Below are 21,013 nucleotides of genomic sequence, written 5' to 3'. Positions count from 1 at the left end.
TTGTATAATAAATAAAATCGGTTACATATTTCGCTCTTATTACGAGCCTCTCTAGACCATATACAAATTAACAATATGGAAAATTAAAGAAAAGAAACTGACAGTGATACAAAAAGATGCTCGTAAAAGAGCGAAACGGGTTTTGTTGAAGGTAGATGTAAACCATAATTTTAACATTTACATACTATAAAATTTTAATTAAATATTAAATACTGCTACTTTGGAGTTTTATTCAAACTTATAAAAGATTGCTTTGTACTTTGTTTTAAAACCCCAACTTTTGTCCATATTTCACCAGTTATGTATCAGTTCGACGATTCCCGAATTCTCCAATGTTGGCCCATAAATTTGGGACACCTTGTACACTTATTAATTACAAAAAACAGCATTGTACTTACCAGACGTTTTTTGAAACACGTTTTTTACTTTTACGAAAAGTAGCTAAACCTAAATGTTTTTTATCCACAACGTTTCCTTTATTACGACCCATAACGAAAATTTTTAAACGACGAAAGTACACAATCACGAAAGTACAAAACACAATGCACTTATAAAATAAAGGAAAATAATAATAATTGCGAATATCACTTAGAACAAAATCAAGACTACTTAGCACTACCCGTTTATCGAAACCTATGGAGACCCAATTTTTAGCCAAAATTATTATAATTTTTTGGGTTAGGTTTTAAAAGAAATGGTTTCAAAAATGTTTACAACATATATATTTCGTGGGTTATGTTTTATTAGATTTAAGGAACAGGGGATGGTCAATTTTACATTGTTTTAATAAAAAATAAAAATTCTCAACACTGGTTTTTTTGATTTTCAACATTTTAGATAGCATCCCGCCTAGATAATCCAATAAACTAAAACCTACACAAAATTTGAGCTGTCTAACTTTTTTTGTCTTGGTACAGGAGCTAACCCCGTTTTACGCAGGTAGACCGCCCTCTTAAGGCAGTGATTAAAACACCATTAAGTTAAGCAACCCTAATTAGGGATCGTAATAAATACCAGATGGAAATAAAATCAAAGATGATAACGATAAATTCATAATAATCAGGTCAATTATCCTTCTAGATATTAACGTTATTTTGACGTGCGCTAGAGTCTAGCACACGCGTCACCTTCAGCATGACGTTGCTCAAGGATTTGCTATTAAAACATTTCCATTTGTGATGTATGCTAATGGCCTGCCCATGTTTCATCCGGATGCTTCTTTTATCTGTATGATAATATATAACCCATTCATATAATATATAAACTTCGACTTCTCTAGGAGACTAGGCGACTTCTAATAGATGACTTAAATGCTTGACTCCAAGCTTTTTTCTCGCCCTTCCCTTTGTCTCGGTTAATACCTGTAAGTCTCTTCACACTTCACACAGCTTATTTTGGATATTTTCATTCCTTAGTTACATACAATCTAATAAATTGGGACACTCGGCATTATACTAGAAGTGGCAATTCGTGGGTGGTAGCATCCACCGTTCACGTAGTAGCATGTTTACCACATCCGCTATAGACTTCTTTATCAACTCTAATTCAACTAAACTATAGAATGAATGAATGTATATTACTTTGGATCAACTCTACATACATATTTGCAGCAATTCGATTCATGTTGCAACGATTACAAATACAAGCAACAATTAATTAGGTTAGTACTAGAAATACTCTGCGCTAAATCTCCTGCAAACTGTTCAGCCATGCAGACAAAGACACCTTTGTTTTGTTGGACTTAGGTTACACAATTTTCTGCCTCTCTTAGATTATGCTTTAGATCAAAAAATGATTGTCAATTAAACATATGTGTATTCAATACTGAAACTCAGTGACAAATTTTGTAAGTATTTTATTAATGGCAAATTCTTCAATTTAAGTTTTAACTTTTCCTAAAACACTTTTGGCGTTATTCTTCTTCAGGTATGTTTTAATTTAATATGATAAATTGTATATAAGTATTTTGTACTTTTGACACTAATACATGAATTGCAATACTTCAACTTTGCTTAACTATTCTTTCTTATCCCTTACCAGAGTTACAAAAATCGTTTGATCTCAAAACATTTAATAGCTTTTATTAAATGAAAAGTGTGTTGCTACTAGCTAACACCGCCGAAATGTGTGTTTTGAAATATTTTCCTTATTTACTTAAGATTAATTTTTAAAATCTTAAGAACAGATTCCACCTTATTAAATTTGTTATTTCTTTATATTAGCAACTTAAAAAAGATAAAAATCCAACAAGAAATTTAAAGACTAACTAGATTCAGGAAATGTTTTGAGGTATCTAAACAAGTTTATATTTCAAACTATTTTATTTATCAACTGTCGATATCCATTGTAACTGATTTATCACCTATACTAATTTCTTGTTTTTCTTGCTTTACCTTTTCCACATTGTTCCCAATTTTTTCATTCTCTTCTTTCAAATGCTGTAAACTGAACCTCCTCAATTTGAAATTTTGCAAAAATCTCAACTCTCCATTCCAGGTTTTTAACATATTTAACTGACTGGCATTAAGCAAATCAGGAATCTCTATTTTAAAAAAATTAAAATATTACTTTTATTTGAGTACGCAAATATTTCTTACCAATCCCGCATGTTTTAAACTCTTCTTTCTCCCTCTTTAATGTCATATTAATAATGTCTTCCCGACTGGCATGTTGCCTATTTTTTCTCTGACCTATAGAGTGTTTTAATTTGATTTGCTCCAGTTCTTCATCAAAACGACCTGAAATACATTATTATTATAATAAACCCTGTCTGATAAGTACATTAAAATTAACCTAAATATTTTAATATTAATGTTTTGACCTCTGATGGTGAACAGGTCTTAGCATCACTATTTAAATTGTCTCGAAACCAAATGCATTTTTCTCCCAAAAGGTTTTGTTTTATTTGAGTGCCTAGTTTGGATTTATCTTTTGTACTTTTCCTAAAAATAAAAAAAATTTATACATTCAGTAAGTGGGAACAATTGAGTCTTTTACCTTTTTAACTGCTTGGCCAGAGCTTTTGTTTTCCTACTGTTTGGGTGTTTTAGTTTTTCTAACTGTTTGATTTTTGGCTGAAAGTATATTATTTGATTTACAAAAAATATTGTACAACTAGGAATATCTTTAATTCCAAAAAAATATTAAATTTACAATAAATGTGCATGGACTTGAAATGTTTACTTTTGATTATTGGGTCTGTTGTAGAAATAAACAATGTTCATGAAAACTTATCATGATTGCTTTAGGCACAATTAGAGCTGTATGCTGTAGTCCTTATCTTTTGGATTGTGTTCAGGCAGTTAAGTTTACTAGTGATACCTCTGAGAAACTTAATGTAAATGTAGGTATGCTGCATTGACTTGGTTCTCTTCTTTTCCCTCATTTATGTAAATGATCTTTTACAATTACAGATATCCTCTGGCATGACTCAGATCTCACTCAAATGGAGGCTTATATAAGAATACATTAGTTGAGAATAAAAGACTGGTGTGACGCAAATTGTTTGGCATTCAATGTTTAAATTTTAAAACCAATATCTTTAATTTTAAATGTAATAAAAATGGTATTTATTTGAACAATGACCCATCACCATGCCATCCTTTAGTGTTTTTGGGTGTTTCAATAAACAAATCTTCAATTTAAAAACCATATTGCAAACATATGCAAGAAAGTTTCATCTGGCTATTATGCCCTCTGAGTTATTGCCACCAATCTAGTTTTCCATTGCCAGATATGCATATTTTGCAATTATTGAGTCCCATCTTTGATATGGAATTTGCTTGGGGTTCATGCTCAAATTACCTTTTTAATTCAGTATAAGTTTTGTAGAAAAAGGCCATTACATATCTTTGTGGAGCTAAGCTCCATGACTTGTTGCCCTGTTCCTGACTCATAATAATTTAACTATGTGTTGTCTTTTTAGTCTGGAAACAGTTTGTTTGGTTTTTAGAAAATAATAACATGAACTAGGATTAGGTAATCAGTAAAACACTCAACAAAATTACCACCAACTCCTCAAGCTGAACTTATATGTGGCTCTACTGTACATGGAGGCTAAAAGTTATTTAATAATCTTCCACTAGAAATAAGAAGACTTAAGGCTGAAAAAAGCCTACATATGAAAACAAAAAAAATTATTGCTAGTAAAGATTACTACAACTTACTGGTTTAAGGGAAATTTTCAATGACTTATTTAATATTTTTTACATTTTAGTCTTAGCTTTTTTGTAACTTATTCTAATGTTTTGTAACTTATATTGTTTTGGCTTTGTCTACAACTTTTTTGTTTATATTGACAATAAATCATTTTTTGAGTTTGATAAGATTAAAACCCACATATTCAAAGTTCCTAGCATTAATGACATATTTTTATTCCACCTTGATTATCTGGTTTTTAAAAAGTTTGCATTTAACTCAATATATCTGAAACTTAAGCTAATATCTGAGGTTGCTTTGCAAGGTCTGTTCTAAGACTGCAACATATCAAGATAACTATACTGACTCCTAGATCAAAACATTTGAATGTATGAATTTAGAAACAATAGAATCCAATCCATCTCCCTGAATCTCAAGCCAGCCATCAGCCTGATACCCATTCTCTGAAGCCCAAAAAGTCTGGATCCTAAAATAAAACCCCATACCTAAGAGCATAATGAAATATAGAGTGATAAGTCACTATGGAAGGTTGTGGAGAACAAAAAAAAGCCCCTTTAACTTTAGCAAAAATCTGGCTTATTCCCATTTCAATGTAGAACACTCTTTCCAATTTTTACATTTCCAGAGTGTATGAGAGAAAAAACAACTTTCTCTGTTTCTGCCTCATTCATGATCAGCTGCCTATCCTCATGGCCTATAGTCACCTGATAAACTAATCCCACTGACAATGAGACTGTGGTATCATCTGCAAAAAGGGTATAATTTTCCTACTGTCTGTTTAAAGGAAGATCACTGATGAATTAAAATAAGATTGGGTCCAGAATAAATCTTTGAGTCAGTCCTATGTTTAGAAATCTTTCAGCTTAGCAGACCCCATTCACTCTTAACAGTCTGCTGGGATCTGTTTCTTAGATATAAATCCATAAGTCCAATACTATAATAATTAAAGTTGTAGTATGGCAGTTTACTAAACAGAACATCATGGGCACACAGTCTAATGCTTTCCCTAAGTAAGATTTAAAACATCCAAAGTAGTGTTCCTACCAGTTCGAAACCAATATTGAGCTTCAGCAAAGCATTCATTACTCTCAAGGAAATACATTATCTTCAGTGCCATGAAGTTCTCAAAAAGTTTTTGACAAAAGAGTAGGGAACATTGTAGGTATAGAAGTTGTATCTCTGGTAGTGATATTGGGAATGACATATTACAAAAAATATATGATATACTTTAATTCAATTTGGCATGATACATACAGTTAATTATTTATTGTGTATCAATGGGTACTAAGAGAGCCCAGACAACTAAATTCTCTCATATAACATATTAGAATCCCATAGGCAAAATAGATGTGAATTGTTGAATTGTTTTCCTAAAATAATGGCACCGCCTAAGTAAAAACGCATAAACGACAAGACATAAACACATGTAGGACATAATTCTTTTGATAATTAATATTAATTAATTTTTTACCATCCTGTTTATCGGTATTTAAGCAATTTGGGTAATCTCATCTGGGAATCGCAGTAATATTTGTGTGATTTTTTTTTCACCTAACCTTACTTTTACACGTGTCATTTGACACAAATCTTTACCTATTTGTCATATTAACCTTGACAATGTGCAGTAATTAATATGCGTCTTTACATGAAGCGAATTGCGATAGCGTATGCGATTGTCACTAGCAAACGCATGGCAAGAGGGCTGCGAAATTTCCAATTGCTGGCACATATGAAGAATTGTACATTAAAAATTCAATTGATCAAAATAGCGTCAAAATATTATTTAAAATTTGAAGGAATTAGCAGGTACTTAAAACAATACATACTTTTACCAGTGTAATAATTTAAAATTTTAACAATTACATTAAAGACTCGCAATTATTACGCTTTAATTAAAACCATTTAGTTGGTTGCTAAACCAGCTAATTATCTTACTTGTTATTTTTTTATTTCAAGAGGCAATTAGGATAAGGCATCTGCAATATTTTTCTCTGTCTTTATTAATTGAAGTTGAGTTGACCCTGAGCTTCATATCGACGTCGCCTTATTACAGGAGCTCTGAACTTACCAGGGCTCTGTTAAAGGCCTGGGTTTAACTGGCGGCACAATACATAAACATGTACCTTGTGAGAATCCCCGCGCAATCATCCTTATTAGGAATGTGCGGTGCTTTCTCCTCTCAGGGAGTCTCTCTACAAGGGACCTAGTAGCCGTCAAACTGTCAATGGATACGGGAAAGGATCTGGTAGTCTGCTCTGCCTACTTTCCCATCGAAATTGAATCACCCCCCCGGCCGTCACTGCGATGGTCAAATACTGTGAAGACTTGGGTCTCCCACTTCTCATGGGCTGCGATTCGAATTCACATCACGGCCTTTGGGGATGCGGAGATGAGAACCCAAGGGGCCGCTCCCTGGTTGACTTCTTGTGCTCAAATGGCCTAGAACTACTCAACCGAGGCAGTGTCCCAACTTTCTACTGCAATAGGCGTCAATCAATTATTGACCTTACTATCTGTTCACCTAGTAGTGTGAACCTTTTCAGCTCATGGAGAGTGTCTCTTGAGATCACAATGTCGAACCACAGGCACATTCTTTTTGAATTAAAGAAGCAGGCTCGGTGCGATACCCCAGCCTACAGAAACCCAAGGTGCACTGACTGGGACCACTTTCGAGAGGAACTAGTCGGTAGTTTTGCGGACATGCCGGCAAGGTACACACTTCCGGCTGACACAGAGATCGGGACTGTCAACCTGACTCGTGCAATAGTCGCGGCATTCGAGGGCAGCTATCCCCTCAGACGGAGACCCGCCAATACCAAGAATGCCTGGTGGAACAGGAACACGGAAAAGCACCGTGACACTACGCGTCGGCTCCTTCGCAGGGCTGAGCGCACTAAGCTTGGCACTGACTGGGATGCGTTCCAAAGCTCAAAGGCAATACAAAAAGACACTCAGGGACTCCAAAAGACAGTGCTGGAGGCGGTTCTGCGATGACGTTGAAAACACACAATCCGCAGCACGACTGTGCAAAGCACTGTCCAAGGAACCTGGAACTAAATTGGGGTCGCTCTCACTTCCAGATGGCGGCTTTACTACCAATGAGCGGGAGTCACTGGAGGTCATGCTGCGCACTCACTTCCCAGAGTCCAACTCATCTCACGATCCTCCTAGCTGTTCTCGGACTCCGATTCGCTTATAGTTCGAGACTGCTAGAGGAATAATACGAGAGGGTGAAATGGGCAATCAAGACATTCCCCCCCTTCAAATCTCCGGGCATGGATGGATTATATCCATGCCTTTTGCAAAACGGGTTAGAAGTACTAACCCCACACATAGTCAGACTAGTCAGACTATTTAGGTCGTCGCTTGCTCAGGGCTACGTCCCAAAGTTATGGCGTCAAGTGAAAGTCGTCTTCATTCCGAAACCCGAAAAAAGCGATTTTACAGATCCCAAATCGTACCGACCTATCAGCCTTACCAGTTTTATGGTGAAGGCGATGGAGAGGCTGATTGATCGATACCTTAAGGAAAGCATCCTGGTCAACAAACCACTGCATGTGCACCAATACGCCTATCAAGCGGGCAAATCCACGGCCGCAAAGGTAAGCTCCAAGCTTGTACTAGAGTGCATAAAAGTCCTGAAAAAACTGGTACAGGTTTGATGCAGGGTCCAGCTCGTCTGGATACATGCAGGTAACGAGGAAGCGGACTCTCTTGCCAGACTGGGATCCGCGAATGTGCCAACGGGGCCGGAACCCATAGTTGCTATCGCCAAATGCGTTGCGGTCGCGTCAATGAAGGGTCTGCTGGACTAGTGGACCCACCGAAGATGGACGGAGTCCCCTGGTATGAGACAGGCCAAAGCGCACATAGGTGGGCCCTCTGCCTGTCTCACCGAAAATCTACTACGCCTAAAAAGACGCGAAATTCGGCTAGTGACAGGTCTTTTAACCGGTCACTGGCACTTAAGAAGCCATCTCCATACTATCGGTATTGCGGACAACCCGGAATGCCGATGGTGATGTGAGGAGGATGACCATGTAGTCGGGGAGTGCCCAGCACTCACGCGCGCCAGGTTCAAATACTTGGGTAACACTTTCAGTATACCCAGCGACTTTAAGTCCTTCAGACCAGAGAGCCTTATCGGTTTCTCTAAGGCCGTTGGGCTCTGGTAACCCCCGGTGGCGCATGACGGATCCATCAGGAGACCTATATGCACAACTGCCTTAGCAGCCCACTGTTTCGTCAATTCAATTCAAATTATTAATTGAATTTCGTGATAATAGGGAGTTAAAATAATGTTCCATCTACTTGAGGCATAATTGAAAATCCGTCTTTTTGATGAAAAATTTGTTACAAGAGCTTTACTAACGCAGAACAAAAAAAAATCCAAAAAGATAAACATGGAATTTTTTAAACAAGAAATTATTCCTCTCCTTCTGGGTGTCAAGCTGACTATAAAGCTTTTCGGGATCTGATAAGGTGCGAGAAGCATATACTATAGAGTGCACCTCATCATGAAGATAAACATGCGAAATGAGCCTCAACAGCATAAGAACTTCCATCGCATGTTAGTATTACAGACAAGTAAGAGTTATCAGCACTTTGGCAGAAACTAATTCACTTTTTATTTTACAAAAACCATCATCTTGTAATTCAGTGCTTAAATCTGATGAATTTGCTATAAGAGTTAACCAACCTCTACATTTTAAAGTGGTAACATTACTTAGACCAATTGGAGTAAAAATTGCATTTAGTTTATCTGGCAAATGCTCGGTTATTTTTTATTAATAGCGTAACCCCGCAACTTCAAGTGTTAAAAGTAAGAACGGTCTAATAGGGAGGAAAACAGATACACCAATCAAGAAACTCCCAGTTCAGAGCATGCCTTCTAATACCTAAACATTCCAATTTGCTTAGAAGCAAGAAATTGTTGACTTTATCAAAAGCTTTTAAGTAATCAGCATAAATATTGTCCACTTGATAGTCCGTAAACAATAACCCTCAACGGCATAATAAAATAGCTGGTCGACTTCGATAGACAAAAGCTCGAATGTCTTTCCCGCGAGTAAATTTCGCAGACGTAATAGGCTGAATGCTGATGCGGCCGGACCTCTGTTACCTGCTTGATGCGTATTTGGTTCAATTAGATGCTCCGAATTTCGAAAGACAAATATCAATGTGTCTTCCTGAGGCTCAGCCCTGCATTTTTATTTAAATCGGCGCGGCAGGCAAAACGCGCTGTGAAGTTTGAATATATTGAAATGTTTAGATATAATAATAGTAAGGAGAGCAACTACGTTCTGAGTTATATTTTTTAAATTTTAATTCAACAATTACATGAAATAATTAAGTGATAAATTATTGACAAATAACTGGATAAATTTGGGTAGACAGTGTCTACCTTGTCTACTCGTACGCTTCGCCACTGGTGTTGATGCAATTTTACTTTTTCGCTGCAGTTTTGCCTTGTTAGTTACTACTTAGTAATTGGTGTAATAACAAGTTCATCGTGAAATGCATTTGAGTCGTTTTAATCAGACACAGTGAATAGGATCGTAATCGAAAATGCTTTAAAAAAATATTAAGACGCGATAATAGGCCTTAAAAATAAAAAATAAAATGGTAAAATGAAGCTGGTTTTAAAAACTGGTAAAAACCTATTAAAGATATGTTTAAAGACGATATAAAATTAGATGAAAAAAATTATGAGTCTGAATTGCATACAATACATGTAAAATTACAGCAGGAAAGCAAAACATGCAAAATTATATCAAAAATGCATACGTGCATTTTTGACTAATTTTGTCTAAGTTGTTAAAAATATTTACATATTGAGTGTTCTTATGTGTTATCGTACCTAAAATTATGAGTAAATGCTTAAAATGTGGGCAATTTTCCGAAAAAAATATTTTGATGGCGGAGTAGCGAAACTAATGAACAAAAAAATTATTTTTGACATTAACGCATTTTAATCGTACCTGGAATTATTAACCCAACCCAAATTTTAGGCCCGATTTTCAGAAAAGTTGCTACAACAGGAAAACTAGACCTTTACTGGATATTTTAATACAAAATTAGAATCCATTACTACAATTTTTTTTAAATTGGTTCAATGTCATTCAGACAAAAACGTCGATGAAGAAGTGATTGGCGATCCTGCCGAAGTCATTTATGGAAAATAATTTATATTTTCGATTCTTCTAGGATACCTACCTCTAGACAACATCATAGATTTTGGTTTAATGTAAACATGATTAATGTATTCATGTAAACATGAAATGATTGCTCACCGAAGGAGAAACCTCCTCAATCTTAAATGTTATGAATTGAATATCCTGAATTATAAAACAAAATTGGTGGATGATCAGCGAAGGCTGTCTTGATTGTCAGTAAATAAGTAATTTAAATGACGGCATTAAAAATGAAAGTCTTTTAGACAAATAATGAAAGAAAATCGTGTTATTTAGTGGCCTTTTAGATGAAAATTTATTGATTAAAGATTTGGGATAAAAAAATTGTGATTATCGGAAAAGTCAAATAGAATAATAAACGTATTCAGCGTAAGCATATTCAAGAAATATTATTTCTTACGCTGAATACGTTTATTATTCTATTTGACTTTTCCGATAATCAATTACAGTCTGATAATCAATTACTGACGAAATTAAAAAAAAATTGATTCAGGAACCGATGTTTTAATGTATAATAATATAAAATTTAATAACATGTTCATTTTTATTAAATATTACTGTCAATATCCGAAAATCGATGAAAGTCGGAATGATGATGTTTAGAAAAGTTAAAGAAACATTGAAGAATATGGGCCCTATAACTTGCCTGTCAATTATGCCAGCCCAAACATTAGTTTTCTGGAGATATTGTGTATTAGTTTCCCTTACCCAGTGTAGGTTCTCGTTAGACCAGTAGCGATAGTTCTGCTTATTAACATGGCCATTTAGGGTGAATGTAGTCTCATCAGAAAAAAGGATCCACTCCGAAGATATGCGATTTTCGTCAATGGCGTTCATCATTAATTCACAGAACTGAACTCTGCGATCTGGATCGTCTTCCAATAACTCTTGAAGGAGTTGCATTTTAAAGGGTCGTTTGTTTGCACTTTTTAAAATTTTTAGCACAGATTTATGATGAATAGAGTGTTCGCGAGCTACTCTTCTAGCTGCAGTTACCGGATTTTCTTCCATCGCTAACAATACATTTAATTGGGTGTTTTCATCGATTTTAGAAGACCTTTGTCTTGAAACATCCCTCACGAGCCCAACTTCTCGAAATCTGCTTTCGATTTTACTAACCGTACCTTGGTTAATAGGTAGCAGATCCGGATATTTCTGCCTGAATAAGTGGACAACCTCTAGCTGAGTACGACTTCTGTCCCCATAACCAATCATCATTAAGATTTCAATCTTGTGGGATTCGGATAAATAAGGCATTTTTTCAATATAAGTTAACTTATTTAACAACTGGCTGAAATTCACTTTAACAGTGACACTACAACAATGTCAGGAAATGTCTCGATACCAATAAAATAAACAAACACGCCAAAAATTTACCAACACAAAGTTTGGGTTAATTTGGACCCCCCCTGTAGGTGAAAAAATACAAAAACTATCTTGAAATGTGAAAAAAAATAAACAAAAATCGACGGGTCTCAGGAATTTTGCGAGATAAAATTTGATTAGTTTTAACTGAACTTATTCCAGTTAAAGCCACCACACTGTATAAAATTTAATAACATGTTCATTTTTATTAAATAATACTGTCAATATCCGAAAATCAATGAAAGTCCGAATGATGATGTTGAGTGGGATTTCATTTAGATAATTGTGTTTACCAAACCTAATCCAATCTTACTCAAGTTACCCAATCCAAAGGAGAATTTCGGTCTTTCACTATAACATATACACATGTTGTTGGTTTTCATTATATACCATTTTATTGTTTTATTTGTACAAAAATAAACATTATTTGCTAAATTCAAATTTATTATATTTGTATAGGACATATACATTCACAACTTTTCTTCTTTAAAAATCAAACACTTAATAAATAAAATTTAATTAAAAAAAACCTTTATATCAAGATATGATTTGTACCATTATTTTCCCTAAAATTTGATAATTCTGGCAATGCTGCATCATAATTTCATTCTTAACATCTGACTACCTATAGTGTTCTTATGCTGTGATCTCTTCAGATAAAATGCCTCATATAATTTGAATCAAATTTCACATAAAGTCTGATCCCATACATTATGTTGAAATAAAAATAAACAATATTGAAAACTGGCCGTCCAAAAAAATAAAGTGTTGCGCAACTAGTTGCCTCAAAAGATCAGAGTTGCGCGACTAAAATTATGGTGTGGATCAGGCGTAACATGTCAAATGTCATTATTGTCAAAAAGAAATGTCACGTTGTTTGGGAATTGTTTGGAGTCGGGTTTCGGCTTATTTATTGATTTATTGCTTTGAAGAAAAAACTTTTCAATTGGAAATATTCTATCTTTGATTTATTTGACTGCTTATTCTCATTCTTTGGTAGACATTTCACCCTTGGTCCTTTGGTAAGTTTAATTCTAAACATAATGCGGTTATTTTTTTGTTCCCTCCTAGGAGCTCTTACCAGATTTTCAAGTTTCTTTTTGTTTTTACAAGATCTGCCATTGTATATTTTATGTTATTTGCGAAAAGATTAACTAATGCATATGTTTTGGTTTACCAACCCATATTTCTTTAAAGTATTTGGCCTGTTATCTGAATTATATTTTTAGGACATTCTATAACTGAAATGAGTAAAAGAAACAGCCCAGTTCCTCCAGCAGAAGTCGAGGCTCCAGTAACTGAAGAATATGTTGTTGAAAAGATAATTGATAGCAGAATAAATGAGAAAGGAGTAAAAGAGTACTTTTTAAAGTGGATTGGCTATGATGATAAAGATAATACTTGGGAACCAGAAGAGAACTTAGGTATGAGTTCAGTTTCAAAAATCCTTAGTCTCCTCATATCACACTTAAACTCTTTATTTAAATTAGCAATTGAGTTTGATTGTTTTTTTTTAAGATTGTCCCGGATTGATAGCAGCATTTGAAGCAGATAGAGCAAAAAAGAAGGAATCAGAATCAAAAAAACGGAAATTGAGCACAGGTGCACAGGAAAAGGAAAATAAAATCATGAAACCTAAGAAAATAGAAGAAAAAAAATGTCTTGGATTTGACAGGGGCTTAGAACCAGATACTATTATTGGTGCCACAGACAGTCCTGGTAAATATATTTTAGATAAATATTGAGTGTTTTATAAGCTTAATTGTTCAAAGTTACAAATGTATTCAAAATTAATTGTAGTACAATTCATACACCCAGTTTCCATGTAAATTTATGAGTCATGAGCATTGGGTAAAGCTTAAATATTTATTTATTTTAAATAAGCAAATAATGGTTTATTGGGAAAAAAAATTCTGTATTACATTACTTCTTACTTTTGATCTTTTTTACAGGTTTAGATTGTTTTCACATTTTCATCATTTTTTAAATAGTAAAAATTTGTTATAAAATACAGCATGTATTTGAATATATGCCCAAATTGTTTTTATAAAAAAAAATTTACATGGGTACTATATTATACACAGATATTTTATTTATTTATTTATTTATTTATTTATTTATTTATTTATTAACAGAATCCATTTACAAAAGTGTTACATAGCATACCCATACAAACATATATATTCAGATACAAAACTATCTATAAATCAGTGAAAGGTGTAGATGAGTTAATTAATTAAAGCCCCTATGAAATAATATTCTTTAACTGCCCCTTAAAAGATGTTATCCTAGAGTCAAAAAAGTTTATCTGTCCTGACAGACCATTAGCACTTCGAGCCATTCGTGTAATTGGCTCATTAATGCCATAATTGGTATGATGGAATGGGACTGAAAATATTTCTGATTGTCTATTCAATCTGGAAGGCACCCTAAGTTTAAAAAGAGACAATAACTCGGGACAATCTATAGTAGCATTTAAAACCTTATGCATAAAACATAAGTCAAGTAATGTTCTTTGTGACTCTAATGTGGGTAAGTTCAGGTTATCCCTGACCCACTGATAGTAATACTCCTGTCTCCTGTAACAACATCTAAAAGCCGCCACCCTTAAAAATTTATTTTGAGTTTTTTCAACCTATCAATGTAGCAGTTATATGACTCAAGTTATATGACTCTATTTAATACTATTACTAACAGGGACATTTAGGATTAAATGCGGTTAACAGAACATTTTAAAAAATAGTAAATTCATAGGAATGTGGAAATTACTTAAAATTTACAATTTTGGCCGCTTCTCGGTAGTGGGCGTTAATAGGTTCGTTCAGACAGTTAACTTGTGTATTTATTTCTAGTTTTGCTATTTCTAGATTTTCTAATATATTTAATTTTTTGCTTTTATTTAGGTTGTGGAAAACTTTGAAATTGTCATCTGTATTAAATGAATGACCTGTTTCTCTTGTAATCCAAAGGCAGATCTTTTATCATTAGGCGACTTCTGAGAATTTAAATGTTCTTTAATTCTTATTTTGAAATTTCTGCCGGTTTGACCAGCATATTTGGCTGGACAAGAGTTGCATGATAAGAGGTAAATGCCACTGCCTTCTAATGGGCTTACAAAGTCTTTTAATCTTAAACAAAGATTTCTTATATTTTGAAAGGACTTTTACACAATTTTTATATTGTTGTCTAAGGACTAAGTAAATTACCTATTCTTAAAGAAATCGGACCAATAAAGGAAATTTTTACATATTTCGGAGGTTGGTAAGGATGGATGGTTTGATCAAGGGGCTCACCAGAGAGGGACTGAAATAATATTTTATTGAACTTTTTTCTAATCAAATTATCTATTAAAGACTTTTTGTATCTTTTAAGAATTCCAAAGGTGAAAGAGGGATCGTAAAGAGTCTATCAATTAATGCGTGAAAAGCTGCTAGTTTATGTCCAAAGAAATGGTTTGATTTTGCAGGAATTACATTGTCGGTTTGTGTTGGTTTTCTATATATGGAGTATTGTAAGCTCTTACTTATCTATTTATAGTTAGATCTAAAAAATTTAATTTATTATTGCACTCTATTTCGACCGTAAATTGAATTTTCGGATTTAAAGAGTTGAGAAAAACGTGAAATTTCTGCAATTCTGCTTTGGAACCTGTCCAAATTAAAGAAATATCATCCACAAACCATCTCCATATTAAAATCTTGTTGATACGATTGTATTGTGTGTTAAATAGTTTTTCTTTAAAATCTGACATAAAGATAACAGCCAGTAGAGGAGACAAACCAGAACCCATTGGTAAACCATCCAACATTCTATAATATCTATCATTAAACCTAAAGAAATCTAAATTAAGGCACGCACGCAATAAATGTATAATTCCCGTTTTAGTTCTGGGTGTTAGATTTTGATGTTTATATAACTGACTCCTCAAAATTTTTGCTACATGAAATAAAATCTAATACTTTATTTTGATAATCCTTTTTATCCAGAATAACCAAACAATTGCCCTTATCTGCTTTTCCCAAAATTAAGTCACGAGTTTTAATCTTTCGTTTAATTGAAAAAAGTGTTTTTGAATCTTTGTTGCATTTTTTTGTGTGTCTCTTATTTGACTTGCCTATCTTGCTAATCAATTGTCTACAATAACCTCTTATGGAATTTGTTAATTCAAACGTATCATAACCCAAATCCACTTCTATGTCAGCCAATAATGAAGTAATACTTTTTTCATCATAACATATTTTTGGGCTATATCTAAGACCGTTTTCTAAGAATTTCAGTTCTATAGGAGAAAATTGACAGTTAGATAAATTTAAAACTTTTTGGTGGAAAACATGGTCTGAAAATTTACGTTGATCTTCCGTATGTCGTTCTTGTTTTGCTTGAGTCAAAGTTCTTAATTTTTTATTTAATTTTTTAAAGTGATTAGATTTAAATTTACTAACTTTAAGTTCTAGGTTATTTTTAAAAGCATTTACTTCAACATTGGGTAAATGAGTGTAACAAAGACAAAATAAAATTTATTTTTAAAATTAGTAAGGACTTTTTGGAGAACCATATTTTATTTTCTTCTTTTAGAGCTAGTCGTTTTAGCTTTTGTAAACTGTGTAATGAGCTGGAAGGTAAATACGTTTTCTTCTTAAACTTGTGTTCTAAATAATTTGATGTGATTCCTTTCTTTAAACACTGCAAGTTAAACCAAATGTGTCCCTCAATTTTTCCTCTTTTATAAGACAGTTTTGTGTATTGCTGAGTAGGTTGTCCGGACTTGCATTTCTAAGATTACCATAAATTTCTCCAGGGTGAAGTACCATTATGCAAAGCAAAAAGACGGAGGGTCCTGTTTATTTCAAAATCTTTATTTTAAGAATACCGACGCGTTTCGGGATGAGTATTGCCACTCATCATATAACTATGCAAGCTTGAAATATTCTAATATAAGTATTAAGAATGAAAATTTTTGAAATTATTATTTCTTCTCTAACTACTTGTGACATAATGAATGGTTGGCATATTAACCACTAATGTTAACTTATTTTAATTTTTTTTATTTATCAGCTGAGAATTGGTAAATTATTTATCTCAGGAGTAATATGCAATGGTTGGGCACTAATTGAAACTGAAACTAAATTGAAACTTTTTGGGGCTAAAGAATATTAATTATTTTACATTATATTATACATTGATTATTTAGCAGTCATTTTATCTTTCTACTCTTATTAGCATTTAAGTCATAACATATTTATCTAAGCAGGTATTGATTTTAAAAGTTTATCTGTCTCAAGCAGTAAAAAATATAAGTTATCAGTTTTGATATGATAATCTATTTATCTCATAATAACTTTATAATTTTTATTTTAAATTTCCCTTAACAATATTTGCTTATTAACGGGTTGATTTGCTTGTATTGGAATATATTGCATATATTTATAAGCAAATCAGGAAACTATAGATTTATTTAAATTGTTTAAACAAGTCAATGTGCACCATTCAATTTGATATATAAATTATTTATTTTGACTCCCTATACAAGGTACACCTTAATTAATTGAACTTATGTAAAAAATGTGCCACATGTTAAATATCTCCATTTGTAACATTGGCATTCTCCATAAAATAAAGATAATAATTCTGATGGGACTGCAGTATTATTAAAACAGTCTCTACAGGTATACTGGACCTTTTATTTTATTATTTTTCAGGATAGCGCAATCAATTTCAAATAAATAAGGTATAATCTGTTTCTGTGTATACCCAAGCCAATATTCTCATGCAGAATGTTGCTATATGCAGTTCTACAGGGCATGAATACTTTTTCCTTGTACTAAGCTATTATGATGTACATCCTATATCCCTTTTCATTTAAAATCTTCTAATTTCTGTAAAATTAAATTTTGTCCCAGGAAACTTCTAAATGTTGAAAAGCTAAGAATGTATTTGTACTTACAGGGTATAAGTAAATTTGTACCAAAATACTCAACCAGATTTCACACACTTGTTCCTCATTGAAAAACATTCAAAAAAAAGTTTGTGTAGATGATTATTTAAAAATGCATAGTTACCATTAAAATTTTTTAAAAATTTAATCAATGTTCTGTCATTATTTTTTGAAATTTTCAGGTTCTATTAAATGTTTAAGTCAAGTCTAGAGGAATAAGTAAAAGTATCTCCTGTGACATAAAATATTGCAAATTGCTGCATTATTTTATTAAGTTTCCATTTTACACATTACTTTTACACATTAAGTTTTAATTTTATAGGTTTACATATCTTGAGTAATATGCCACTTGAATTGTGGATAATTTCATTATAGACTCAAACTAGGTTATTAACAGTAAAAATAACATTGATAAATTTGAAGAAAATTGACTACAAGGTAATTAAAATAATTACACCCTTAAGTTTAAGCCCCTGGATCTTATGAACCATGTTTACAGACACTTCTTTCCATATACACCCTATACAATGCAGGTTAGAGAAGTGGAGAAGCCCAAATGTGACTTATATATTTAAGTCCGGAAGATTACAACTATGACAAAATGTATACAGTATCAGACAAAATTTTAAATTTTACAGTTTTTGCTTTAGTACTGTTGAATTCCTCTACAGGTACTTTGCTTCACTCCTTTCAAATAAAGGTTCCTTTATTTACTTGAAATGATTATATGGTGTCCAAAAAAACTATGACCAATTAGGGCAATTATTACCTTTATTTTGTAGCCCATATCAAAAATAGAAGTATTTTTTGGTCCAAGACTCTCTGCAATTAACACTTGCCTAATATTAGCATGTTTAAATATGGCCTATAATATGAGGCATGTTTTTTAAATAAAAGCAAAACAAGTATACATTGTTCCTTCCATGCTGTCACATAAATATATACAGTGCTCTCATCTCAAAATTTCAAAACAAACCACCCTTAATAACTTCTTAAAAAAAAGAAAACAGGTCAATTTAGATATACAGGGGGATGTTGAATTTTATATTTGACAAAGTTCTGTCAGTCACCTCCTCACCTCACTTTGATATGTGAAATGAGAACCGCCAGCTATGGCTATGTTATCAAATGGCTATCCTATAGTGTGATACATCACCCCCCGAAGGAAAAAATCTAATAGTGTTAAGTCTGGCGACCGTGCGGGCCTTTCAATTGCACCACGCGTTCCAAGCCAAATCCCTGGTGCATTAAGCCACTCTCGAACTGTCAAAGCGTAGTGCGGGGGAGCTTCATCTTGTTAGAAATACTAATTATTGTCGCAGTAGATAGGAGATTGTATGCTCTTTAAAATGATGTATCACACTTAAATTAAACTTCACCCTGTATATCTAAATTACCGTGTTTTTTTTTAAAGAAATTATTGATGGCGGTTTGTTTTGTAATGAAAGTACTGTATTTTTTTAAATATAGTTTCTATAAAAACGGTACTTACTTTAAAAGCACGCCTCATAATGTTTGTGCAATATATTTTGACATTATTTTAGTTAAATTAAGCTTCATTTCAATTTCAGGTCAGTTAATGTTCCTGATGAAATGGCACGGAACGGACGAGGCCGATTTGGTACCCGCCAAACAGGCAAACCTAAAATGCCCCCAAATCGTCATTAAGTTTTACGAGGGCCGTCTCAGATGGCACCCCCCTGCACAAGCCACTGGCGAAAATAAAGAAAATTAAAATTACTACATTATCTCACTTTCATACTTGAGTTTTCCATTTATTAAACGGCATCGAAACGAGTAAAACATTTTTCTTCGATGCCGTCGATTTTAAAGTTCGATTATGAAAACTACATTCAGTGTATCATATTTATAAAACTATTGATTTGACAAATCTGGAGTTGATAAGTCAAAAGTTTACTTTTCTATTAGTTAAAAGTTGTGTAGATTTTTTTTTGTTTGGTAGAAAGGCACATTTTTTAATGACTTATGACATACAGTACAGTCCAATAGTTGCAGAATAAATGTTATATATATACTCAACTGTTTTTTGATAAATCGCTGTTGATCGTAAATTCTTTTGATTGATAAAACTTTTAAAACAAGAAAAAACTCATGGCATTTGCAGTTTCTCGATTAAAATTTCTTATTTTTTCAGGTTAGTTCATAGCTGTTTAGCTTGAAATTAATTTACATACATTCTAACCTATAGCATATGATAAAAAAAAATTAGAGCTTAATGGAATATTAAAATGTCAAGAAAAGTACTGAACTAAATCCGGTTGCTTTAGTCACATGTATTCCCAATTATTTCTAAGAAGTTTGGAAAACCAATAAAACTTACGGGTTAAAGCGATTTTTTTTTCAAACAGTAACTACAGATTATATCTTTCGACTTCACTCTACACAAATTAGTTAAAACTATATAAACTTTCTTTATATTTTCACGATTTCATCATGGGTATTTCTGTCTTCGAATGTAATCTTCAAGGTGACTTTATTAGATTTAAACTGCTGTACAAAATTATTTCTGTGTAATAATATGTAAGTTTTTATTTTTAGTAGTTTAATATGACACATTTTCAAGTGTGTGCCATATTAATAAGTGATTTTATACTTTCTTGTGCATTAGTTCTAAGATAAGATAAACTTTCCTTAGAATTAAATCAGATTTTTAAAAACTATACTTTCGTTTTTGTTTAATAATAAGCAGAATCCCAATTTGGAACAATATTTATTGACAAACATTGTAAATTACTAACCCACAGAGAGGAATGGTTCAATAATAATGAGCTTTTATATTGTATAGGGAGGGTAAGTTGTTGCGGATTGGAGTCACTGGTGTGCCAAAATTGTTTCCAGAATACTTAAAGGGTGAAAAGCAAATCTTAGAGTGCTTTGGCAAAATAAGTACAGAGTCGGTTGTCACGTGTGACCTCAGCACTCCATTCTAGATTTGACATTGTCCTTATACAGGGTAGTTGACAAACAATTGTACGTTAGCCGTATATTAAAAATGCAACGTACCATTTTTCTGAAATTTGGTAGCCATGGTAAAAGACGCAGCGTTGTGGCTTATATAGAAAAATGGACAACTATATAGGATTTAAAAAATCAAAACCAATAATAACACCCTATATATATTTGGATATTTGGATTGCCTGCTTCATTTTGAGTCTTTTTTAATCATACTTTTCTCTAGTGGTTTTCGAGAAACAAAAATTTTGCCTTATCTCCTAGCTATTCAAGTTCCTAAAAAGCTCAAATTTTAAACAGCTTGATTAACTTCCCATAGCTTGATTTAATCAGCATTATACAGGATCGTCGAAAATTAAGTTAATATCATTCATTTACTAAAAAGTCA

General features: G+C 33.0%; 2 protein-coding genes across 2 annotated transcripts; one reads left to right on the top strand and one right to left on the bottom strand.

The window, feature by feature from the left end:
• Positions 1-2,302: 2,302 nt before the first annotated feature.
• Positions 2,303-5,760, bottom strand: LOC126738455 (translation machinery-associated protein 16 homolog). The gene is made up of 5 exons (XM_050443811.1): positions 5,630-5,760; positions 2,998-3,074; positions 2,794-2,942; positions 2,598-2,738; positions 2,303-2,542 (listed from the first exon to the last, which is right to left on the bottom strand). Exons 1-5 carry the CDS (start codon positions 5,630-5,632, stop codon positions 2,328-2,330), a joined length of 585 nt encoding a protein of 194 aa, XP_050299768.1. The 5' UTR covers positions 5,633-5,760; the 3' UTR covers positions 2,303-2,327.
• A 6,830-nt stretch (positions 5,761-12,590) lies between these two features.
• Positions 12,591-19,687, top strand: LOC126738865 (chromobox protein homolog 1-like). The gene is made up of 4 exons (XM_050444328.1): positions 12,591-12,739; positions 12,947-13,141; positions 13,236-13,436; positions 19,224-19,687. Exons 2-4 carry the CDS (start codon positions 12,964-12,966, stop codon positions 19,385-19,387), a joined length of 543 nt encoding a protein of 180 aa, XP_050300285.1. The 5' UTR covers positions 12,591-12,739; positions 12,947-12,963; the 3' UTR covers positions 19,388-19,687.
• Positions 19,688-21,013: the final 1,326 nt, after the last annotated feature.

The sequence above is a fragment of the Anthonomus grandis genome, chromosome 7 (assembly GCF_022605725.1).
Source record: "Anthonomus grandis grandis chromosome 7, icAntGran1.3, whole genome shotgun sequence".
NCBI classification, from domain to species: domain Eukaryota; kingdom Metazoa; phylum Arthropoda; class Insecta; order Coleoptera; family Curculionidae; genus Anthonomus; species Anthonomus grandis.
Note: the sequence above shows the minus strand (reverse complement) of the source record. Positions and strands in the feature narration are given on the sequence as shown.